Source organism: Hyperolius riggenbachi, chromosome 9 (genome assembly GCF_040937935.1).
Source record: "Hyperolius riggenbachi isolate aHypRig1 chromosome 9, aHypRig1.pri, whole genome shotgun sequence".
In the NCBI taxonomy this organism is placed as follows: domain Eukaryota; kingdom Metazoa; phylum Chordata; class Amphibia; order Anura; family Hyperoliidae; genus Hyperolius; species Hyperolius riggenbachi.
In genome coordinates, this window is record NC_090654.1 from 34498961 (window position 1) to 34523548 (window position 24588).

The 24588-nt window shown below is 45.7% G+C and overlaps 1 protein-coding gene across 1 annotated transcript; it reads left to right on the forward strand.

Annotated features, from left to right (window-relative positions):
* Positions 1-355: 355 nt before the first annotated feature.
* PSMB4 (proteasome 20S subunit beta 4) lies at positions 356-24367 on the forward strand. The gene is made up of 7 exons (XM_068251469.1): positions 356-526; positions 3678-3884; positions 5306-5452; positions 15169-15250; positions 16307-16423; positions 16498-16586; positions 24266-24367. The coding sequence occupies exons 1-7, from the start codon at positions 429-431 to the stop codon at positions 24276-24278; spliced, it is 753 nt and encodes a 250-aa protein (XP_068107570.1). The 5' UTR covers positions 356-428; the 3' UTR covers positions 24279-24367.
* The last annotated feature ends 221 nt before the right edge of the window (positions 24368-24588 follow it).

A 24588-nucleotide genomic window follows, 5' to 3' on the forward strand; every position in this document is an offset into this window, starting at 1 on the left:
GAATGGGGAACAGTCTGATAATGATTACCACTGTTCAAAGTATCTATAGAAGTGATTATTATGAGCACAGGAGCAATAGAGAGCTAATACTGTAGTTGAGGGAGGGCCCTTCGGGGCCCCTCTGGCCCAAGGGCCCCGATGCGGTTGCTACCGCTGCACCCCCTATTGCTACGCCCCTGAACAACACCATAGCGGAAGCAGCAGAGAGAGACAGATAATGTCGGGGCGGGGTTATAGGCGGTGTGACCAGTTCTGTGACTGAGCTCCGCCCCTCCCTGCGCTCTCCAGTCAGTAGATTTCGGGGCGGGGCTGGTTGGCGCTGTAGTTGGCCTTTGTCACTGCCATCCGGAAGCTGTGCGCAGAGCGGAAGTGACGCAGCAGAGCGGTGTTTCCGGCGTGAGGCGCAGTGTCATTGTGCAGCAGGGAAGATGATGATGGACGGAGCTGGAATGAGCGTATTTCCCGGAGGCCCGGCACCGGGAGAGCTGCACTCCTTCCCCGGCATGGGGCCGGTGCGGCACACCCTGTACGTTCCCCGGGAGTGGTGGGGGGAGGGGGGCTGGTGGAGGGATCTGTTACCACTGATGCTTTCGCTTTCCCTTCCCAGCATGTAGCTGTCTATACCTCTCCGTATCCCCCCATCATATCTCTGTGTCGCCCCATATGTCACTCTGTGTGTACACCTACATATCAATATGTCCTCCATTTATATCTCTGTGTGCCCCATATATATATCTCTCTGTGTACACCTATATATCAATATGTCCCCCATATGACTCTCTGTGTTTCTCACAAATATATCTCTGTGCCCCCCCCTCCCCCCATATATCTCTCTATCTGTGTACACCTATATATCAATATGTCCCCCATTTATATCTCTGTGTCCCCCATATGACTGTCTCCCCCAAATATATCTCTGTGCCCCCCATATCTCTCTCTCTGTGTACACTTATATATCAATATGTCCCCCATTTATATCTCTGTCCCCTATATATATATATATATATATATATATATATATATATATATATATATATATATATATATATATATATATGTGTCACCCCATGTATCTCTCTCTCTGTGTCCCCCATGGGCTCTATTCAGAATCATTTTATGCACGCGGAAATGCACTTGCGTTAAATTCCTGACCGAAATAAAACGATCTTGAAATTCACCAAATTTTACGCATTATTTACCGCATGCGGAAAAAGTGCAGTAAAAGTCTGCAAAAGTCGGTAATTCACAGAAAAAAATCGAAATTCACAAACAAAAAGGGGTCACATTTTTCTGACTTAACTACCTTTTTTTTAACCACCTACTAGTACTTGGTGATATAATTCACTTCCCATTGACTTAAATCTAGTCTGGAGCCTTGACGGCTGTTTGCTGGACTTTATTATTATTATTATTATTTTTTTAATGCCACTTCTTTTTTTACACGTGGTTTCCGCATGGTTACTATGTAATTACGCATGTTTTTCCAATTTTTTCCCGCATGCAGAAAACATTTGGAAAATGTTAGTGAATGTGGAAAAAATGCGGAAATTATCGCTGGCGGTAATATAGCGGTCAAAAAGTTCTTACCGCATGAGTGATTGTGAATAAAGCCCTATATCTCTCTGTGCCCCTCCCCCATAATCTTTGTATGTCCCCCATGTTGCATTCTGCCCCCCTCAAATCTCTCCTTTGTAGCCCTATATATATATCTCTGTATACCCCCGCTCTATGTCCCCAAAATATAGCTCTCTGTGAAGCCTCATATCTTACTGTATAACCCCTGCTCTGTGTTGTCTCATATAACGCTTTGTGTCACCCCATATAAAGCTCTAACTACCCCGATATATCTCTGTATACTCCCTGCTCTGGGTACCCTTCTTTATACTCTGTCTCTATGCCTACCTGCCTCATTGTTTATTCCCCTCCCATCTTTGTATACTACTGTACCCATCTGTATACCTCACCTGCCTGGAATAAAGGCACAATCCCCCACAGTATTATCCGATTGTCACTATCGATAGGAAACGTTTCGTTCATGCCCATCAGCAGAGTGGAAAATGACACGCAATCTGATCAGAATAAAATAATTGTTCTAAATAAAAAAACCATCGATGGTACCCGATCGTATGTACGGTTTTACCAAAAATGGCCACCTTTACAAAAAACTATTTATTACCCTTCTGATTCCATAATTAACTCCTCCCTATGCTGGATGGTGTACTGGTTAAGGGCTCTGCCTCTGACATGGGAGACCTGGGTTCGAATCTCGGCTTTGCCTGTTCAGTAAGCCAGTAATTCAGTAAGGAGTTCATTGGGCAAGACTCCCTAACACTGCTACTGCCTACTGAGTGCGCTCTAGTGGCTGCCTCGCAAGCGCTTTGAGTCCGACAGGAGAAAGGCGCTATACAAATACTGCCATTATTATTATCCTTCTGTGCATTTTAGCAGTGGGTAATTGAGCTTTGCCTGTCTCTTTCCCCCTCTATGATTGGTTTTCCTGTCCCCTGCATTTTTCCATCTAGGGCTGGTTTCCACTGAGCTGGCACTTGCAGAGATGTGAGTATGCATCTGAATCTCTAGCCGTGCGTGAAACGTAAAACTGCTGCATGCTGTCCAGAATCGCACTGCCATATGATTCGAGCGGCATGCTATTGCTGGAATAGGCAGCAGTTCAACGTGCAGCTTGTATAGGAGGAAACATTGTGTATTCCGGTCAAGTGGAAACGGGCCTCGGTTATCCTCATACTCGCTAAAGGCAACTTGGCCCTTGAAGTTGCTTAGGGATCTGGGTTTTCCGATCTCTAGTCAACAGGGTATTGTTCATTTGCTTATCCCATTGAAAGCTGCTCTGTTGTGCACTGTCTCATATCTCCCTCTACGTTGTATAGTACACACTGCTTGGTTATACTTATATAACGATTTGTCAGTACACAGCTTGCTCATTGCAGTGTTGGCATAACTGTCATTCACAATCCTTGGGCGACACTTGATAGTGCATGTGTATGCAGCTTTACTCTGTTCCTCCACAACCTCAAACTGTTTCCTCTCTGTGTTTCACCCATTCCCTGCCTGTTCCTCCTGACCCAAACAACTGTTGGTGTTATATCTCGCTCGTGTTTAGCAGAAGTGTGGAGAAAACATGTTCTCAGCTTGATCAGCTAATAGACACTTAAGCCAGGAATAAAAAAAATCAGTTTTACTTTCCTGGGGCTTCTACCAGCGCCCTCCAGCGTCCCAAGCCCTCGCAGTCACTGACAAAGCTTCCGGTCCCCTGCCGCCAGCTAGTTTTGTTTTCTCTGACAGGCTTGACCGCGCATATTTTTTTCGTGTTCCCGTCCGTAAATGGTGCCCTGTGTCTGTGCAGGACACTATTGAGGACGGGAACATGAAGAGGGATACGCGTGGCCAGGCCTGTGCAGGCGCAGAAAGCCCGCTTACTCCCTGTCAGTGAAAATGAAACTAGCTGGCAGTGGGGGACCGGAGGCTCCGTGAGTGACTGCAGGGGGCTGGTAGAAGCCCCAGGTAAGTGAAACTGATTTTTTTATTCCTGACTTAAGTGTCCCTTTTAAGTCTAGGATTTGCTACTCTTTCTTCCTGCTTTAGCACGTGATTATGACCAACAAATCGCACACATTTCCTGCAGACATGTTACAGATCCCACTCTTCTCTTCCTGCAGGAATCCTATGGTGACCGGAACCTCAGTACTTGGGGCAAAGTTTGATGGTGGTGTTATCATAGCTGCAGATATGCTGGGCTCCTATGGCTCCCTAGCCCGTTTCCGGAACATTTCCAGGATTATGAAGGTCAATTCCTGCACCATGCTGGGGGCATCGGGGGACTACGCTGACTACCAGTACCTCAAGCAAGTCTTGGACCAGATGGTGTAAGTGTTCGTGTGCCATAGATGGGAGACAATGGCAGGAATAGGTCCTGTTTGTCAAGTGATTGTGAAATAAGTGTGTGCTCCTTATCAGCTGTTCATGTGGCTAAATACACTGCCCTGTGCCCACCTACAGCCAAAAACTAGGTCAGCCCAGCTAGCCATGCATTGACAATGGTTAGGGATCAGAAACCACAGAATACTTAAAGCGGTATCGTCACCATAAAAATCAAATTTCAACAGCCACTGGTCTGAGTGTATTAAGTGATAAAGATGCTAATCCTGCATTCAAAACTTTCGAAACTTTTTTTCTGCTGTTATGATTTGGAGTTATCACATACTTAAGGAACACTGGCCCTTTAGTAGTCGTGCCAAAGAATTGGATGCTGGGGGTTCTTTTTATCTATAATCTATTCTATTCCTCCTCTTCCCTTTATTTCCCTGCCAGCTTCTTATCTGAAACCTAATTCCCTACTCACTTGTGTTTACAAGCAAGGCTGAGGCGACTCAGCGATTGGAGGAGACAAGAAAACAAGTAAAGGGCAGAAATGACATCACGAGTTAGCCTTAACTGTGGGCAAAAGACATGGCCCCCACCAGGAACAGAATTCTCTTCATTTACTATATAACATTCACTGAAATCAAAATGTGGACAGTACAATACATGTGTTATGTAAGTAGATCAAGTATTTATCTACTTATATATGTGTTTTTTTTCCCTGGCATAGTATGGCTGATCCTACTGCTTTAAAGGTGGCCATACATCAGGTGGCTTGGCGGCCCATATGTCATCCGATTCGATTATTATAATTGGATAAAAATTGGTGCCGCTAATACCATGCCTGATCGACGATGCAAATAATTTCGGGACGAAATTAGTCGCATGTATCAATCGGATGTGCTGCAAGATGTAGGGCTGACTTGCTCGATCGGGTTAGTGGCGGTAGCCGAATGTGATATCGGGACTAGCAACGAAAGCAATGGAATCCCTGGTGCTGTGCCCCAAAATGTAAAATGTCCCCCCCCCCCCCCCTTCCCCGGTGCGTATACTTTACCTGCCTGTCGCTGGCACCGGGCTCCATCCGCATGCATGCGCCGCCCCACGTAGTTGCCGGTGTAACGTGAGCGCATGTATGACAGCTCCTGCACAACCTCCGGGCCCACGCTGATTACAACTCAGGGGAGGCGGGGCGGCATGTCATATTTTTTTTTGTTTTTTACTAACTTGTGTGACACCTTGCTGAAACTCTGGGCGCCCAAATCAGGCATGCAGCACTGGTGTCCAGATCGGCTGCCTTGAGCACTACATGGGTAGGGAGGTTGGACATAGCCATCTCCTGTATGATTGAGTGTGATGCATAGTGCTCCTCTATATGTGTGAGATTATGGACTTCCCGAAAGTGATGTTTGTTTTCCTGTTTCAGAATTGATGAGGAGCTGGTGGGGGATGGACACAATTACAGCCCTAAAGCCATCCATTCTTGGCTCACTCGCGTCATGTACAACCGTCGCTCTAAGATGAACCCACTGTGGAATACGGTGGTGCTGGGAGGATTCTACAATGGTGAAAGGTGAGTCTTGTATGTATGTGATCATTTAAAGCCACACCTGCACACATACTCAAGAAGATCTTCAGTGTGGGGGGCGTGTCCGGATGTAAGAGGAAGAAGACGTGCACTCCTGAAGCTCCGTAACCATCCTGCAAATATCCTATTAAAAAGGCAACTTTTCCCAGAACGTCATTTCGGACAGCACCCCTGGATGAGACTTGTCTCCCTCCCCACTGTGGACAGGAAACTGTTAAAAGAAGAATTTGCATAAGCAATAGGCAGCCACATATAAGATACTACACCTGCCACAGTACCTCAGTTTAGTTTCCTGTCCCGGACGGGATGCATGGGAGAGGTCTCCAGGAGTGCCATCCATGTCAGGCGGCAGGGGCAGCGTTTTCCAGGGCTCCAAGCAGCACTGTTCAGTGAACAGTCGGAGCCCTGCAGCGTGGAGGAGGCTTCTCCATTGGAGGCAGCAACTTTATGCGCGCAGGTGCGTGCATTGGAGAGAGTTCACTTCCAGTTGAACCGGAGGTAGTCACGCGCTGGCGTCCCGCGTGATCTGAAGTCTGAGCCGGGCGGCAGGGGCCGCGGCGGTGATTAGGAATCGGCATACAGCTGATTCCTTAAGGTAAGAAGCTGATTAAGCATATGTTTAGACGGCGGGGGCCGCATGCATAATTGGATCAGCTGCATCAAATCAGCAGCACAGGTATAAGTTTGTAGAGTCCATGATGCACTCTGGTTTGTGGCTGAGGATCATGGAGGACGCCTCTGGGTCAGCTCCTGCACAATCTGCTGAATCTGCCCAGGATCCCTCTCTGGCAAGTAGATGTGATTATGTTTCTTCTGCTTGGCTGGATGTATGTTATGTATAGAGGGATTTGTCTAATGGCTGGCTATCGTTTATTATGTTTTATACCCCAAAAGACATAAGACTGAGAAGGTTGAAAAGTCTGAAAAATCTTCTACTCAGTCCAGTCAGCATGGATTGGCAACTCTGAATGGAAATTGTGCCAGTATTGTACAGAGAAGGTCCACAGCAATAGGAAATTAAAGATTCTGCTATTGCTTCTACCGCCTCAGCTGCTTCAGATGGGCCTGGGACTAGTACTGCTATGGCTTATCTACCTGTTATAGCTAATCCATCATCTCCTATGTTGTCTGCACCTCTAACTATGCCTCCTGCTTCCAAGAGACATAGGCCTCTATTTATTGAGCATTCCTGCATGCGGTAATGCTCAAAACAGCTGACTTTACCCACCATTTAGTAAAGTGTGCATTCATAAATGCAGAGAGGAGGGGAGAGTCCGCTGTTGTGGCCAGCCACATGACTAATTAATATGCACTGCAGTGTTAACTTCCTGGAGCGGCCGCTTATTGGCTGGCAGGACCACGTGATGCGGAGTTTTCCGATCACATGCTCTCCACAGTCTTTTGCCGCATGCGCCGTTTTCGTCCGATAGTAAGCGTCAAAAAGTACGCATCACAGACCCATCAGGAGACGCATAACGTGGCTCTAAATAGCATCCAACTTCAAAGCTCACATGCGTTGCGTTGGGGGCACGTTATGTGACCTTAGCGTCGCATCTAACGCAACGTCTTAGTGGGAAAGAGCCTTTAAGGTGTTTTTTGTTGGAGGGATACAGAATAGAGTTCAGCCAGCCTCCTTTTAAGAGCTTTTGCATTACTCCCCGTTTGCAGGACCAAATAAAGTTTTCAGCCCTACAATCGAAAGTCCTTTCCTTGTTTAGAAAAAAAAAAGGGTAATTCGAGAAGTACCGAAATGTCAGAGGACAGGGATTCTATTGCCCTGTGTTTTGTCTAGTAAAGGAGCTACAGGGAAATTATCAGTTCATACTAAATTTAAAGAGTCTAAACCAGAAGGTAAAATACAGAAAATTCAGGATGGATTTGATCTATTATTCATCTCTTAAAGAAGGACGATTTCCTAGCCTTTCTAGACTGAAAAGATGCGTATCTTCAATTACCGATACATCTGACTTCTCAATAATGCTTAAGGTTTGCCATCCAGATCGAGGAAGAGGTAAGAATGTATCAGTTTAATGCTTTGCCCTTCGGATTATCCTCAGCTCCATGGTTGTTTATGAAGGTAATGTCTGGGGTTCTAGCTACACTTAGACAGAGAAAGGTTAACATTTTGGGTTACCTTGATTTTCTGTTTTGGGGGACATCTCCCAATTCGGTAAGAGATCAGATTGTTACGACAATAGTCTTACTACAAGATCTAGGTTGGATCATTAATTGGGAGAAATCTTCCTTAATTAAATCCTACACAGATTATACATTTGTTTGGGCTATTTCATTAGCATATCAGACACAGGGGGAGCAATTCAATTCTATCATGGCTTATTCCACAAGAGGAATTTCGACTTCTTGGGCAGAGAGGGCAGGGGCCTCTATAGATCAGATTTGCAGAGCTGCGACCTGGTCAAGTCACAATAAGTTTGTAAAGCACTATCGCCTTAATGTATCTGCCTCTGCAGGTTTATCCTTCAGAAGGAAAGTTTTGCAAGCTGTGGTCCCACCCTAAGGTTTTAACTCTTGTATATCGTCTCATCCAGGGGTGCTGTCCGAAATGACGTTCTGGGAAAGACCACTTTACTTACGGTAAAGTCTTTTCCAGTAGTCATGAGGACAGCACCCCTGCAACCCGCCCTTATTTGGGTAGGAAAGAGAAATAAGTTTGTGTAAGCATCATTAAATGTCCGTGTCATCTTTTTATTAACTGAGGTACTGTGGCAGGTGTAGTATCTTATATGTGGCTGCCTATTGCTTATGCAAATTCTTCTTTTAACAGTTTCCTGGGGAGGGAGACAAGTCTCATCCAGGGGTGCTGTCCTCATGACTACTGGAAAAGACTTTACCGTAAGTAAAGTGGTCTTTACTCATCTACTGCCCGCGGCTGGTCTCCTGAGGGTCCCCGGAGCCGAACAAGGTGTCATGCCCCCCAAAAAAAACGAAAATAAGAAAGCTGGAAGCAAAAATTCCGCAGACGCATGCAACTCATGCACGCAGTGCTGCCACGTGACCAGCAGCAGCCGCCATAACGTTGCTACGATGGCGGAGGCCGGAGAGGAGCCGCACTCGTCCGCAAACACAGCAGTAATCCTGGAAGCGATCACTGCCTCCCGAGTCGCACTTACCACCAAACTGGACAAGGTTGAGGCAGACATCCAGCTAATTCGCCAGGACATGGATAAACTTAGAGCGCGAACAGCGGAGGTAGAACGCCGAGTCTCAGACACTGAGGATACAACTGCCACACACACCGCTGACATCAGCTCTCTTAAGCAACAGGTGAAGCAACTCATGGATCGCTCGGTGGATGCAGAAAATAGGCTCCGGCGAAATAATGTGAGGGTCCTGGGCCTACCGGAGGGAATTGAGGGAGACAACCCAGCTGAATTCGCGGAGATATTCTTCAAGTCCCTTTTGGGCCTAAAGGATCTCCCAGCCACATACGTGGTGGAAAGAGCCCATAGAGTCCCGTCTCGCCCGCTCCCCCCTGGATCTCTCCCGCGCCCATTCCTGGCACGGCTCCTAAACTACAGAGACCGGGACTTAATTTTAACAGAAGCTAGAAAGCAACAAGACCTGGTGTACGAGAACGCAAAAGTTATGCTCTTCCCGGATTTCTCTGCGGAAATCCAAAAACAGCGTAAATCCTTTATGGAGGTCAAGAAGCGTCTGCGGGGAAAAGAAGTGAAATACAGCATGCTTTTTCCCTCAAAGCTCCGAGTAATACATGGGGGTTCCACCAGATTCTTTGAGCGCCCTCAGGAAGTCAGTGACTGGCTGGACACCATCTGACCGGGTATAGTACCGCACCTCTTCAGGACTGTGTAGATATATATAGTATAGCCGCTTTGAATACGGATTATAATCTTCACTATACCATACATCCTAAATGTCTAGCAACAGGTTGCCTTTTAATGTTTAACCACTACGAGTTACGGGGCTTTTGGGAATGCCTAAGGACACTATTACCTACTCCTTCGGGCACCCAGGGTCTTAATATAATATCCAGGTGCCAATGTTACTGTTTGTTGGGATACAGGGCTACGTACTCCTTTTTTTTGGTAATGTAGCAGGGGTTAGGTTATACATATGCTTGTTGCGTATTGGGTTAATGTATGTATTGTTTGTGAAGACCATGCTCTCTCCCTCCCTCCACCCGCCTTGGTCCCGCTACCACTCTCTCCCCAGATGGCCTCCCGCCACAATGTACCTTTCCATGTGCACTTACATCTGCTTTGCTGATCCGTGATGGAGACCCCCCCCCTGAGAGTAATCTCGTGGAATGTTAGGGGCCTCGGCTCCGCATTCAAGCGCTCCCTAATGTTTCAGTATGTTCAAAAACATAAACCGCATATCCTCATTTTACTTGAGACCCATATGATTGGCGACCGTCCGCGATCGCTACATCGTTCATGGATCCAGAAAGGTTTCCATTCCACCTTCTCCACTTTCTCTAGGGGTGTGTCCGTCCTGATCAGCAAGGCCATAGCTTGCAAAGTTCTCTCATCAGAGGTGGATAAAGATGGCAGATATGTCATCCTAAATGTACAAACACATAATGAAACATATTGCCTTATAGGCATATATGCCCCTCCCAACATCCAATCTCTATTATTTAAGGAACTTAGTGTTAAAATCTCCAAATACCTTCCGGCCAAACTACTCCTTATAGGAGATTATAATGCAATTTTAGATCCGACACGTGATACGTCCAACCCCACCAGATCTGCAAACCCGGAGCTCATAAACTGGGCTTCTGCCCTTTCTTTAACAGAGCTTTGGAGATGGAAGAATTCCTCCAAAACCTCATACTCATGTTTCTCCGCAACACATAAATCCGCCTCTCGGATAGATCTGGCATTTGGTAATGCAGACCTGTTAACTAGCGTTATCTCTGCTAACTATCTCCCAAGCGGTCTTTCAGACCACGCCCCGCTAGAAATCATCATGTCTCTCAAACATACTCCTAATAAGAATATTTGGCGGCTGGACCCAAAGTGGATCTCAGACGAAAATATAAGCCAACATATCTCACCTTTCATTCAGGCATTCTGGGAGACCAATGAGGGAACTGCAAGCGATAACATGATATGGGATGCATTTAAAGCCACTCTGAGAGGTGAATACATCTCCCAAATTAGCACTCATAGAAAACAATTTAATCAAACCCTCCTGAATCTACAGACTGCAGAGTCTGAGGCTTCACAAAAATTTGCTGATTCCAACAATACTGACGATTTTACGCATCTAATGCAAATAAAACGGAATTTAAATCTCCATATGACTGATATCACTAAAGCTTCCCTCACAGAGTGGCGGCAGGAAATATTCGAAAAAGGGGATAAAAATGGCAAGCTGCTTGCGAATATTTCTAAAGACCAGGTTGCTCAATCAGTTATACCAGAAATCAGCCTTCCCTCTGGCGGCACCACCTCTGTCCCCGGCCTCATTGTAGAGTGTTTCCAACATTACTATGCCGACCTCTATAAATCCCACTTTATGAGTACCCTAGACACTATGAACCATCATCTAAACAAAATAGAACTCCCTACGTTGTCCTCTGAACAAGCACAACTCCTCGAAGTAGACATCCAAGAGGATGAAATAATAGATGCCATTGCCTCTTTTCCCTGCAATAAATCTCCCGGGCCAGATGGTATCCCGATTGAGATGTATAAAAGATATTCCCGAATTATTGCCCCTAAACTTAAGAATATCTACAACTCTGCTCTTAAAGATGGCTCCCTCCCTCCCTCATTTTACCAGGCCCACCTAATACTTATTCCTAAGCCGGAGAAAGATCCACTTGACTGCCAATCCTATAGACCAATCTCCCTATTAAATAATGATCTTAAGGTGTTAACCAAAATTATCACCCTGAGACTGAATAAGATCATTACAATACTCATAAGCCCTGATCAGACAGGCTTCATCCCTAATAAGACAACTGACATCAACCTCAGAAGGCTCTTCACCCACATACAGCTCAATCTCAACTCTCCAACCCCTAAGGCTCTGGCCTTTATTGATATCCAGAAGGCCTTTGATTCTGTAGAGTGGAATTACTTATGGGCCACTCTTGCCAGATTTGGATTCGGACAGAGACTAATCTCCTGGATCCAGACCATTTATAGATCCCCCTCCACCTATAAAAATGGGCAATATCCTGTCAGATAAAATACTGCTACACAGGGGAACGCGGCAGGGATGCCCTCTCTCTCCGGCCCTCTTTGCCCTAGCAATGGAGCCAATAGCAGCCTCTCTTAGACAATGCCCTAATATTTCGGGCTTCCGGGTTGGGGGGCTGGAGGAGAGGTTGTCCCTATATGCCGACGATCTTGTCATATACCTTGAAAACCCAGACAGATCCATCACTGGAGTTTTAGACATATTTGAAAAATTTCTCCCCTTTACAGGTCTTGGAGTCAACTGGAAGAAATCTAAACTCCTCCCACTTACAATAACACCCACCCTACCTTCCAACCTTGAGGTAGTCTCCCAAACCAAATACCTTGGCATTCAGATTACTAATAATATAGCTGACTTTTATACTCTCAACCTCCTCCCGCTAATTTCCCATGCCAAGGACTGTTTAAATAAATGGCAAACTCTCCCGCTATCCCTAATTGGGAAAATAAATCTAATTAAAATGAAAATACTACCCCGCCTGCTTTATGTCTTCAGAAACTGTCCTATCTGGATTCCTAAAAAGTTTTTTGCTCAACTTAATTCTATTTTTCTTAGTTTTATATGGAGCAAAAAATCCCCCAGAATAAGCCTTAAAAAACTTCAGAGGCCGTGGACGGAGGGGGGGCTCGCCTTTCCCCACCTACAGAAATATTATATAGCCCGCATTCTTGTAACAGCCCACTGGTGGCTCTGCCCGGATGAATCCAATGCAGCAACGGTTTTAGAGGCCGCTCAGCTTGGCTCTTATGAAGCTCTATCCCAACTCCTCTACCGGGGTCTCCAAGCTCCATACCCTACATCTATACCGATGAAAACAGTACTTAAAGCTTGGAACATAGTGCAGGCCTGGGACTCCCCCAACTCCAAACCCCTCTCACCCAGAACCCCCCTATGGAACAATCCTTCTCTTAAAAACTTCTACACTATTCCTGATCCCATTATTTGGATCTCCAAAGGTGTCAGCCTCATCTCCCATATTGTTTCTACCGGATCCCTCGTCACATTCGACCACCTGAAAGAAACATTCAATCTCCCCAACTCTCACTTCTTTAGGTTTCTACAAGTTCGACATGCCTTTCAGGCCCAGTTTGGCACATCCCCTCCACGCATCCGCTCATCGGAAATAGAAGATACTTTCACAAATACCAATCTGTCTAAGGCACTATCATCAATCTATAAGAACGTCATACTTATTACTGAGCCACATGTCTCAATTTTCAAGACTCCATGGATGGATATAACCCCGCATATTGATGATGAGGACTGGGAAGACGCTTGGATTATACCATTTCAACATCTAATAGCTACCAGAGACAGACTTATCCAATTCAAGATACTGCACAGAGCTTACTTAACGCCTGCCAGACTGGCCAAGTTGAGCGGGACACACGACAGCACTTGCTGGCGCTGCAACTCTTCACAAGCTGATTTTGCCCATATCTTCTGGAGCTGCCCCAAACTTGTGCCTGCATGGTTACAGGTATGCGATTTTGTCTCTCAAATCTCTCACACTAAATTTCAACCAGATCCTACTTGGTGTTTACTGGGCCTGACCACCTCACTTGCACCAAGCAAAGCTTTAAGAACACTACTTGGTCTTACCCTCTTTTACTACAGGAAAGCAATAGCTCTAAACTGGAAAGCGGTGGAACCCCCGACCTTACAACAGTGGAAATCACTTATAAATAATTCCCTACCTCTATACAAGGCTGCATATATAGCGAGAGGATGCCCACAAAAGTTCACCAAAATCTGGAAGCCGTGGATAGATAAGGTAGAATCTACCTGATTTACTGTGCTCGGATCCGTAACTTGGTACACCCTGAACAACCAAGATTAGATGGGCGGGGGGGTGGAATGGTGGGTTGGGGTGGGTGGGTGAGGGTAATGATGGTCTTCCTATGTGTTTGTACAGATGCCCTCTCGCCTGTGTGCGGAGAAGGGGCGTCTGAGTTTGTATGTTATGCATAAAAACAAATAAAAACAATTTAAAAAAAAAAAAAAGAAGATCTTCAGTGTTGCATTTAGCTTATCACATAATCTGTATAGTTTTAAGCAAACTGTGGCAGTAGAGTGCCACCAGACTAAAGCTATGTACACACGCTAGATGTTCGTCACCTGAAGTGCTGGTTCGCTATTGGTTCTATTAACAATCTAGAGAGTGTGTAGGTGGACTTCCATATAGTTGGCTAGTACTTCAGTGACCGATATTGTAGGTTATAATGCACTGTTACAACTTCTTTAACCCATTAGCAGCTTAACGAGAACCTGAACTGAAAATAAAGTCAAAATAACCATACACAGGTCATACTTACCTCCTGTGTAATCTACTCCTCAATCTTTCTCCTCTCCTGCATCCCATTTGTACACTGTGATCAATAGAATTCTCCATCCTCTCTTTTTTAAAAATGGCCATTACCCCCTAACGACTTCCTGGTCAGCACACTGCTAAACTGTAATATCGCCCACTTGAGCCATAGGGAAACATGGACATTACCTTGCACTTTCATTTGTAACTGACAGCTGCTGATATATAACTGACAGCAACTGTTATGTTTCAGTTCTGACAAAATATTGTCAGACCTGGAAGGGATCACTGTAAGAAGAGAGAGGAACTGATGGTGAGGTTAGTATGTAATATTTATTTGCAGCTACGTCATGTTTATTTTAAATAATTTTACTAGCTTCAGGTTCCCTTTTATTCGAGTTATCTCGTTTGAGATTAGTGCACTGGTTTTGACCTCAATCGGCAGAACTCGTTGTGCTGTAAATTCTTGGAATGCTTTGATCTCTCTCTACTAGCTGGAAATAAAGAATCTGAAAGCAAAAGTCCTCTGTTATTGTCTTACACTGCCCTCTAGTGACAAGTGGCCATAACACATTACAGCAGTACTAATTAGAAGCAAGGAAATGTAGCAAGAAATAAAGTTATAAAATTGGCATGGAGAACTTGCAAGCCTCTAAATTGCCTGCTAAAGGGTCTTAGCATGTTGGTGGAAACTCTAGACATTCATGCCCTCCACTGACATGAATAGAGGTGCTGGGCACTAGGTAGCATTTCCTAGCTTTATTCTTTAACCAAATGATTAGCACAACACTGACACATACAGGACAGCAGTAAGGGTGAAAACAGTGGCCTGACAGCTGTTCTTTGCGGTAAAGTTCTGCTTTGTCAGAGGCCCTAAGCGGATTGTCACTTTGTGAAGGGCCTCTGATGAAGCGGACGACTGTCAGGCTGCTGTTTGTACCCTCACTGCTGTTCTGTACATGTCCATGGTGTACTTTTTAATCTTTTGTTAGACGGCACTACCTAGTGCCCGGCACCTCTATTTATTTGACTGTGCCTCACCGTGAGCGCAGGAAGGCAAGCTTTATGTGGGCACCCAGCCTGTGAACTTGCTTCTTCCATATTGCCTCCTATGAACATGTTTTGTTGCTGATAGTGCCATGTATTCCCTATAAGGAGTCTCGGCTGTCTTGCTAACACTGACTCATATGTCTTGCAGTTTTCTGGGTTATGTAGACAAACTGGGCGTGGCCTATGAGGCACCAACGATCGCCACGGGTTTCGGAGCATACCTGGCTCAGGTAAGTGCAGTAGGAGGAGTTTGTGTGATGCGCTTCAGTCTCCATTCCAATAACCATAATGGAGTGATGATTAATGTGGACTGGTAGGAATGGGTGATTTCCTCCAGGACATCACGAGATATTAATGGGATCTCTCGTATGGGCACTGATGGCAGTGAAACCCTGATTGATTCTATATCTTAAAAACATTTTTTGGAGTAAGAGCTTTTACAGATAATACATAAATTGTGAGCTGTAGTTGTAGATAAATGGAATGTCAGAAGAGATATTTTGAAGACCAAATCTGTATGGTGCATGAACTGCTTCAAGAGACTCAGAGATGAGTCATGTGGCAGTTTTTTTTACTTACCCAGGGCTTCCTCCAGCCCAATAAGCACAGATGCGTCCCTCGCCCTCCTGAGTGCCTCCGTTAAGCCGCAATCTTCTTCAGTATACGGCTCAGTGACTTCAACAGGGGGCCTTCTGTGTATGTGCGAACCTTATGCCCAAGCACAGAAGACCCCGGCTGACGTCACTCAGTCAGACTGAGCCGAATACTGGGGGATGATTGTGGCTGAACGGAGGATTCCGGAAGGACGGCGAGGGATGCATCCATGCTTATGGGGCTGGAGGAAGCCCTGGGTTAGTTACAAAAAAAAAAAAAAGCCACATGACTCATTTGAGACTTTTTTTTTTTTTTTTTTTTTTTAAATAGAATCTGTAGATAAACAAACACTACTTGAAGGTACTTACCTCGGCAGGAGGAAGCCTCTGGATAATAATGAGGCTTCCCTCGTCCTCTTCACCCTTTGGGATCCAGCGCTGGCAGCCCCAGAACAGCAGTGATGTAAATATTTACCTTCTCGGCTCCAGTAGCGGTTTTCTGATGGGCTCCGATTTCCAAAGGCTTGTCTGCTGTCTTTACAGGGGCCACCAGCATTGGGTCCCTGCTGGAGGGGGGGGGGGGGGTGGGGGGGGGAAGTAAAAGAAAAAAAAAAAAAAAAAAAAGAGATATTTTATTAATTAGGTTGTCACCAGTAAATTTCCCTTTTTTAAAAGTGAATGGTTGTGTTGCAGCCGCTGATGCGAGAGGTAGTGGAGACCAAAGGTAGCCTAACAAAGGACGAGGCCCGCCAACTGATCGAGCGCTGCATGAAGGTCTTGTATTACAGAGACGCCCGATCTTATAACAGAGTAAGTCGCCATCTAGTGGTTGGAGGATACACCATGTAGAACTTTGGTGCTAATGTTCTTTTTTTATGCTGCAGTATGAAATTGCCATTGTCACAGCCAGTGGAGTGGAGATAGAAGGTCCCATCTCCTCCGCAACCAACTGGGAGATCGCCCACCTTATCAAGTAAGACAACTCAGAATATCGGTGTATTTCATTATTATTATTTACTAATTTTTGGGCCCAAAAAATGTCCCAAAGGTTGGGGTCTCGGTTAATACTTGAGTCACCACTATTTGAGTAACCCCCACCGTGCCCCCACTATATGCACAGTGGTGTATCATCTGAGGGAGACCACATACTTGACAATTCCATGGGAGGTCCCAGCTAACTTCATCTCAAGTCTGTATGCCTTGGAAGGCGTACAGGGACAGTGTGAGTGGTGAGAATCCTTGCATTCCTATATCAAGTTTTAGATACAGGACTATTTGGCTCTGAATGTCTGCTGAATTTATGCTGCTTTTGTAATATATGGTTTTCGCTTGCCATGGCTGTGAGTGGTGTTGTGGATTTCACCCCCCCCCCCCCCCCTTTTACCTAAAAAAAAAAAAAAAAAAAGTTGAGGACCGGCTTATACTCGAGTATAAACGGTACTCTATGTAGCGCCGCCATCTTTCATAGCGCTGTACATAGTGCAAAACAAATATTGTGGGACGTATACATGAGAAGTTCAGAATACAGTACCATCATGGCAGTACAAATGCATAGTTAATGTGTGGTTTGAGGTATCACTAGAGTTTTACACATATGATAAATAACTAAATAAGAAACAATAGGAGGAGGTCCCTGCCCTGGTGAGCTTACAATCTAGTATTTGATGGCTTTGTGGTTAGTCCTGGTGGTGTTAGCAGCAGAGTTGGCAATAGTGTGAGAAGGAAGAGATGAGCTGAGATGCTGGAATATACACAACCTCCTCCCTCTGTGCAGGGAAATGTTTAGGTGGGCAGGAAGTAGAACTATCTTCTAAAGCTAGACATACACTGTACAGTTTGTGGTAAGTCAGGCAAATGAATATCTTCCAGGTATCGATCATTTACCTCATCTACCACTTTGCACAAGTAGAATTTAGACACAATTTCAAGAGAAATCTAACCTCCATCTCATTGCAGCATCCTGCTAGCTTGATGCAATCCAAAGCTGTGGGAAAATGGATTGCATACTGCTGCCTGTAGCTTCCACAAGCCTTTATTGAGCAGCGAGTGCGCACATTGATTAGCAATGGAGCAGTAATTTGGTAGGTTTAATATAAGGGTCACCCAAATAGTAGCATTTGCTTTTATCTGCCATGTATGGTCTTTCTGTGTAATGTACCGTATATACTCGCATATAAGCCAACCCGCATATAAGCCGACCCCCCAACTTTTCCCTGAAAAAACAGGGAAAAATGATTGACCCCCATATAAGCCGGGGGTAGGAAATGCTGGCCGCCTTATCCCCGAGTGTGTCCCAGTATAGCTAGTAAAGTGTCCAGTATGGGTAGGTAGTGCCCCAGTATAGCTAGTATAGTGCCCCAGTTTAGCTAGTATAGTGCTCAGTATAGCTAGTATAGTGCTCAGTATAGCTAGTATAGTGCCCCAGTTTAGCTAGTATAGTGCCCCAGTTTAGCTAGTATAGTGCTCAGTATAGTGCTCAGTATAGCTAGTATAGTGCTCAGTTTAGCTAGTATAGTGCCCCAGTTTAGCTAGTATAGTGCTCAGTTTAGCTAGTATAGTGCTCAGTTTAGCTAGTATAGTGCTCAGTATAGCTAGTATAGTGCTCAGTATAGCTAGTATAGTGCTCAGTATAGCTAGTATAGTGCTCAGTATAGCTAGTATAGTGCCCCAGTTTAGCTAGTATAGTGCCCCAGTATAGCTAGTATAGTGCCCCAGTATAGCTAGTATAGTGCCCCAGTATAGCTAGTATAGTGCCCCAGTATAGCTAGTATAGTGCCCAGTATAGCTAGTATAGTGCCCCAGTATAGCTAGTATAGTGCCCCAGTATAGCTAATATAGTGCCCCAGTATAGCTAATATAGTGCCCCAGTATAGCTAGTATAGTGCTCAGTATAGCTAATATAGTGCCCCAGTTTAGCTAGTATAGTGCTCAGTATAGCTAGTATAGTGCCCCAGTTTACCTAGTATAGTGCTCAGTATAGCTAGTATAGTGCTCAGTATAGCTAGTATAGTGCTCAGTATAGCTAGTAAAGTGCCCTAGTATAGCTAGTATAGTGCCCCAGTATAGCTAGTATAGTGCCCCAGTATAGCTAGTATAGTGCCCCAGTATAGCTAGTATAGTGCCCCAGTATAGCTAGTATAGTGCCCCAGTATAGCTAGTATAGTGCCCCAGTATAGCTAGTTTAGTGCCTCAGTATAGCTAATATAGTGCCCCAGTTTAGCTAGTCTAGTGCTCAGTATAGCTAGTATAGTGCCCCAGTTTAGCTAGTATAGTGCTCAGTATAGCTAGGATAGAGCCCCAGTTTAGCTAGTATAGTGCTCAGTATAGCGCTCAGTATAGCTAGTATAGCGCTCAGTATAGCTAGTATAGCGCCCCAGTTTAGCTAGTATAGCGCTTAGTATAGCTAGTATAGCGCCCCAGTTTAGCTAGTATAGCGCTCAGTAAAGCTAGTAAAGTCCCCCAGTTTAGCCAGTACAGTCCCCGCTCCCCCCATGGCCGCCGCCGCTATTACCTGTCCGCATCTTCTATTTCAGTCTCCGTGCTTGTATACATTCAGAGCAGCGCACCCGGCGCTGCTACTATGACGAGCGGCGAGCCAGGAAAGAGCGGTTCCCATAGTAACAGGAAGCCGCGCTCTTTCCTGCCTCGTCACAGTAGCAGCGCCGGGCGCGCCGCTCTGAATGTATACAAGCACGGAGACTGAAATAGAAGATGCGGACAGGTAATAGCAGCGGCGGCGGCCATGGGGGGAGCGGGGGACCCGCGGACAACCATGACTCGCATACAAGCCGAACCCCTAACTTTTGTCCCCCTTTTTGGGGGTCAAAAATTCGGCTTGTATGCGAGTATATACGGTAACTGTCAGGCTAATCTCTCCCTGCAGTGCTTATGTGACTGCAGAACGCTGGTAACTGGTTGTTCAGCAGCATTCACATGTGGCCTCCCATCCACGTGTGTGTGTGTGTGTGTGTGTGTGTGTGTGTGTGTGTGTGTGTGTGTGTGTGTGTGTGTGTGCGCATGGTTATTCTTCAACAAAAGGATTGAAAACCTTGTAAAAAGATATGATGAATGCTTAAATAAGGGCCAGTTCAGTCGGCTGCTGGTGTCTCATTTAGCCAATGCTAAATGATTTTCTGCTAATTAACCATTTCAGTCCGCTATTTTTCACCTTGTGGACGAGAGGAATTTTCCCACTTTAGCCATCCTTCCTTTCATTCCCCAATTACCTTATCACTACTTATCACAAAGAAATGATCTATGCCTTGTTTTTTGCGCCACCAATTAGCCTTTCTTTGGGTGCTACATTATGTTAAGTATTTTATTCTAAATGCATTTTAACTGGAATAATTAAGAAAAAAAATGGGAAAAAAATCATTTTCTCAGTATTCTGCCATTATAGTTTTAAATACCACATGCTACCGTAATTAAAATCCACACATCTTATTTGCCCATTTGCCCCGGTTATTGCAACGTTAAAATTATATCCCTAATAAAATGTATGGTGACAATATTTTATTTCGAAATCTAGTACATTTTCTCAGTCTTACATTCATCGCTCATTTTTAGCCCATACATTTATAATCTGCCCTCTTGACATACATATTACTTTTTGTTTTGTTTATTCCCTTAAAGCCATTGTTACCCGTCCTAAAAAAAAACAAACGTCAGATACCCACCTAAGGAGAGGGAAGGCTCTGGGTCCTAATGAGCCTTCCCTCTCCCGGTGCCCTCGGTGCTGCGCTGGCTCCCCCGCTCCAATCCCCCGCCGCGGGGGACTTCGGGAGCCGAGTCCTCCCAAAGACAAGCGGCTCCATACTGTGCACGCGCGAGTGCATCAGAGGGCGCTCGCGCATGCACAGTATGGAGCGGCCCGTCTTCGGGAGCCAGAGTGTTCCCGAAGACTTCCGAAACCTCCCTTTGGCGGCAGAAGTGGCAGTATTTGACCGAACTGGTCGAATGCTGCTACGGGGGATCCTGAGCGGGATCGGGAGAGGAGAGGGAAGTCTCATTAGGACTCAGAGCCTTCCCTCTCCTTAGGTGAGTATCTGACTTTTTGTTTTGTTTTTTAGATCGGGTAACATTGACTTTAAGTCAGTAGGTGTAATTTTACTATTTGAGCAAATTCCTATTAGCTACAGTGTACGCTACATAGGAAACAATGTAACTAGGGAAGCGACATTGAAGCCTGCGATCACAGTGCCTGCGGGGAGATTAATGAATGGGAACTTTGTTCCCATTCATAAATCTAACGATAGCTGGTGGAAGCCTGGCGGCTCTATATTTAAGAATAAACACTGTTTTTGAACAAGAACAGTGTTTATTTTCGGCGGACATGTACGGATTGCAGCCAATTCCCCCCCCCCCCCCCCCCCCCCCTCTGCTACCAGCAACATCACCCGTACAGCCCCCCAAGCTGCAGGGATGGGACTAGCGGCTGCAGTGGGCGTGGAGCTCATGTCCGCACGGCATAAATGGTTAACAGAAAAGAATTCAACATCCGTGTCCATTGTCTTGTTTTTAAGCCCATAGAGGTGATACAAAAATGCAGACGTCCCGCCCACTTTCCACTATAGCCAGATACACAAAACCGCAGGGGACAAAAACAGGTTCACTATAATAGAAGTTCAATTAAATCAGGGTTTACTATACCAGGCGTTACACCCATATACTTATAATGGCGCTTAGCTGGGACTTGGACACTTAGTTTACTATACCCAATGTTTTATCAGAGTTTGAGATTATGCTGTATTTCAGCTGTCATGGAAGACCGTATCAGGTGTCTGGTGTATTCGCTTTACAAATATTAATTGGCCAAAGAGGAGCACCATCTTCACCAAGGGCAGTATTGGGAGGAGCTGCTGCTCCCATATTGAGGATAGTCCAGGAACATCATTGTTCTATCTATATAGAAGTCAGACTCCAGTGCTAGTCTGGTTTAGGGCCCATTCACACTTAAAAGCGCAAAACTATAGCGCTTAGTGCTACTGTTTTGTGCGAGTGATTAACGCAATTAGCGCTGTAAAAACCACTGTACACTTCCGTGATTACTGACAAGAATCATGGCAAAATGCTGCAAGTAACAAGTTTTGCATATGCCGTTAATCGTTAAACGCCCGAGATCGCTGCCATTAGGTTTCTATTGCGCTAGGGCTTTAAAAAGCACCAGCACTTTGGCGATTAGTGAGAATTACCTGCTAATCGCTCTAGTGAGAAAGGACCCTTAGGGGACCCAGCAGGAAGCCTCATAGGGAAATTCCACTAACATGATTGGGTGGACATCGCCCTCTCAAACTTTTAGGTTAGGCTTCATGCTGTAGAGCATGGGTCCCCAACCTTTTCCCGGCCCGGGGACCACTTTCTGACCACATTTTTCCCCGGGGAGGAGGGGTGCGCGCGCGACTTAGTGGACGGTGTCATGCGCAGCGGGTTACGGGGGAGAGGGGGGGTTGGAGTGCGGCGGCATACCTAGCATAGTTGCCCCAGTATGGCTAGTATAGTTACCCCAGTATAGCTAGTATAGTCCATGTATGGGTGGGTAGTGCCCCAGTATAGCTAGTATAGTGCCCTAGTATGGGTAGGTAGGTCCCCCTCTCCCTCCCCCTGCGGCCACCGCTCCTGTTACCTTATGAGCGGGCGGCCGCTTCCTTTCTTATAGTCCCCCAGGCGCCGCTCTCCTCTTACCAGCATCTCCTATTACAGCAGCGTGCCTTGCGGCTGCTGTTAGGAGGGAAGGAAGGACAGCGGTTCCCATGGTAACAGCGATCGCCTTCCCTCCTTACAGCAGCCGCAAGACGCGCTGCTGTAATAGGAGATGCTGGTAAGAGGAGAGCGGCGCCTGGGGACTATAAGAAAGGAAGCGGCCGCCCGCTCATAAGGTAACAGGAGCGGCGGCCGTGGGGGGAGGGGCGAGGGGCCAGACCCACCACGGCCCGGTGGTAAACTGCCAACGGACCGGCAGTGGGCCACGGCCCGGTGGTTGGGGACCCCTGCTAGAGGGTGCTGTGATTGGCGAACTTTTCCCTATGAGGTGTCCTGCTGGGTTTAGATTAGACCCCAGACCCCTCAGGCAGATCTATTATCGACTACCTGACATTCGCTGGCTTTCTATGGGAACGCTAGCCAGGGCTGCTAGAAATAACAGCTGTAAGGGAGTCCTGATATCGGCTGCAAATCATTTTAAAATATGCATTAACTTTTTTTCAAAATTAAAAAAATGTGAGATTAAAACCACAAATCCCTATAAGGGAATGGCGTCCATCTTACACCATCACTATCGGATCGGTAAACGGGGGCTTCAGCTTTCAGTGCATGCACCCTCCCCACTGCACTGACTAAAGGGGAGTACATCACACTAGCTGGTAGTGAGCAGGCAGTGTGAGGTCACTGAAGAGGAAATGTTGGAATTTCTGCCGTTCTGTGAAAATACACCTTTATTTCCAGATAAAATATAAAACGTTGTAATAACCGGGACAAATGGGCAAATAAAACGTGTGGGTTTTTTTCTATCGCAGCACATTTTATTTTGAAACTACAATGGCTTAAAACTGAGGGTTTTTTTTATTGCTTTTATTTCCTTTTTAAAATGCATATTAAAATAATTCTTAGCAAAAAGTAACACCCAAAGAAAGCCTAATTTGTGGCGAAAAAAAACTATATAGATCATGTCGGTATGATAAGTAACAAAGTTATTGGTGAATGAATGGGAGGAGTGTTATGTAAAAATCGCTTTAGTTCTTAAAGGGGAACTGAAGAGAGAGGTATATGGAGGCTGTCATGTTTATTTCCTTTTAGACAATACCAGTTGCCTGGCAGCCCTGCTGATCCTCTGCCTCTAATACTCCATAGCCATAGCCCCCGAACAAGCATGCAGCAGATCAGGTGTTTCAGTGGTTCAGACTTATAAGTCTGATCTGACAAGACTAGCTGCATGCTTGTTTCTGGTTTTAATCAGATACTACTGCAGAGAAATACACCAGCAGGGCTGCCAGGCAACTGGTATTGATTAAAAGGAAATAAACATGACAGCCTCCATATACCTCTCTCTTCAGTTCCCCTTTAACCTCCTTGGCGGGAATCTTGAGCTAGGGTTGGTGCGGAAAACTGCAGCTCGGAGTGCTCATCCCGACCTATGCTTGGGGTGGCTGCCGGAGGCTGTGTGCAGAGCAATGCACGCAGTGGGAGTTTTTACATAACTCCTGGGGATCCTGATGTCGGCCGCCATTCTGCTCCTCAGAGGCTCTGCTTCCTGCTGATGAGATCGCCAGCTGTCGTCATGACAGCCGGCAATCTCATTTTAGAGTTGCAGTGCCACCCCGAGGATGGAGGCATAACTGCAGCGCTGGAGCCAGGGAGGTGAGCTGAAGCTGTGCAGATCTCCCTGCATGATTTTTTTTCCAGGTTTTAGGGTCTGAAAGGGTGCAAAAAAATTGCACCACTTTTAGACCCTAAAATCCAGAAAGAATCAGAATGTCAAGGGGGAAAAAAAAACTGTGTGGTTGGGAAGTGGTTAAGGGACCAGAGCGTGTTGGTCTGAAATGAGTTAAGCATTTAAAAAATGGCTGATTTGGGCTTTAAGTATGTGGTGCGATGTCAGCTTCCATCATGTACTGTGCACGCTACTGCCTCATCTCACCTTCTCTGTTCTCTCCACAGGGGTTTTGAATGAAGGACAGGCCCAGAAGTTGCACCATCAAAATATTTCTCTGCTGTTTCTTACTATTTTTTGTATGTATAGTAAAGATAATTGTAACTATTGACTGTACTGTGCGTCTTTCTTGTAGATACCCCAGTGTAGGTGATTTGTCTCTTGGGTACATTATTGCTTAGGCTAGCCTGCTGGGTGGGTTTAGTAGTGGAGTGGCTTTTGATCTGCAGATAGACTTCACCTATTCATAGAGAACCCGAGGTGGGTTTGTCAAATCCTATTAGGACACAGGGGCATGCTCTGTATGTAATGACCTGCCTCTGTGTCCTCG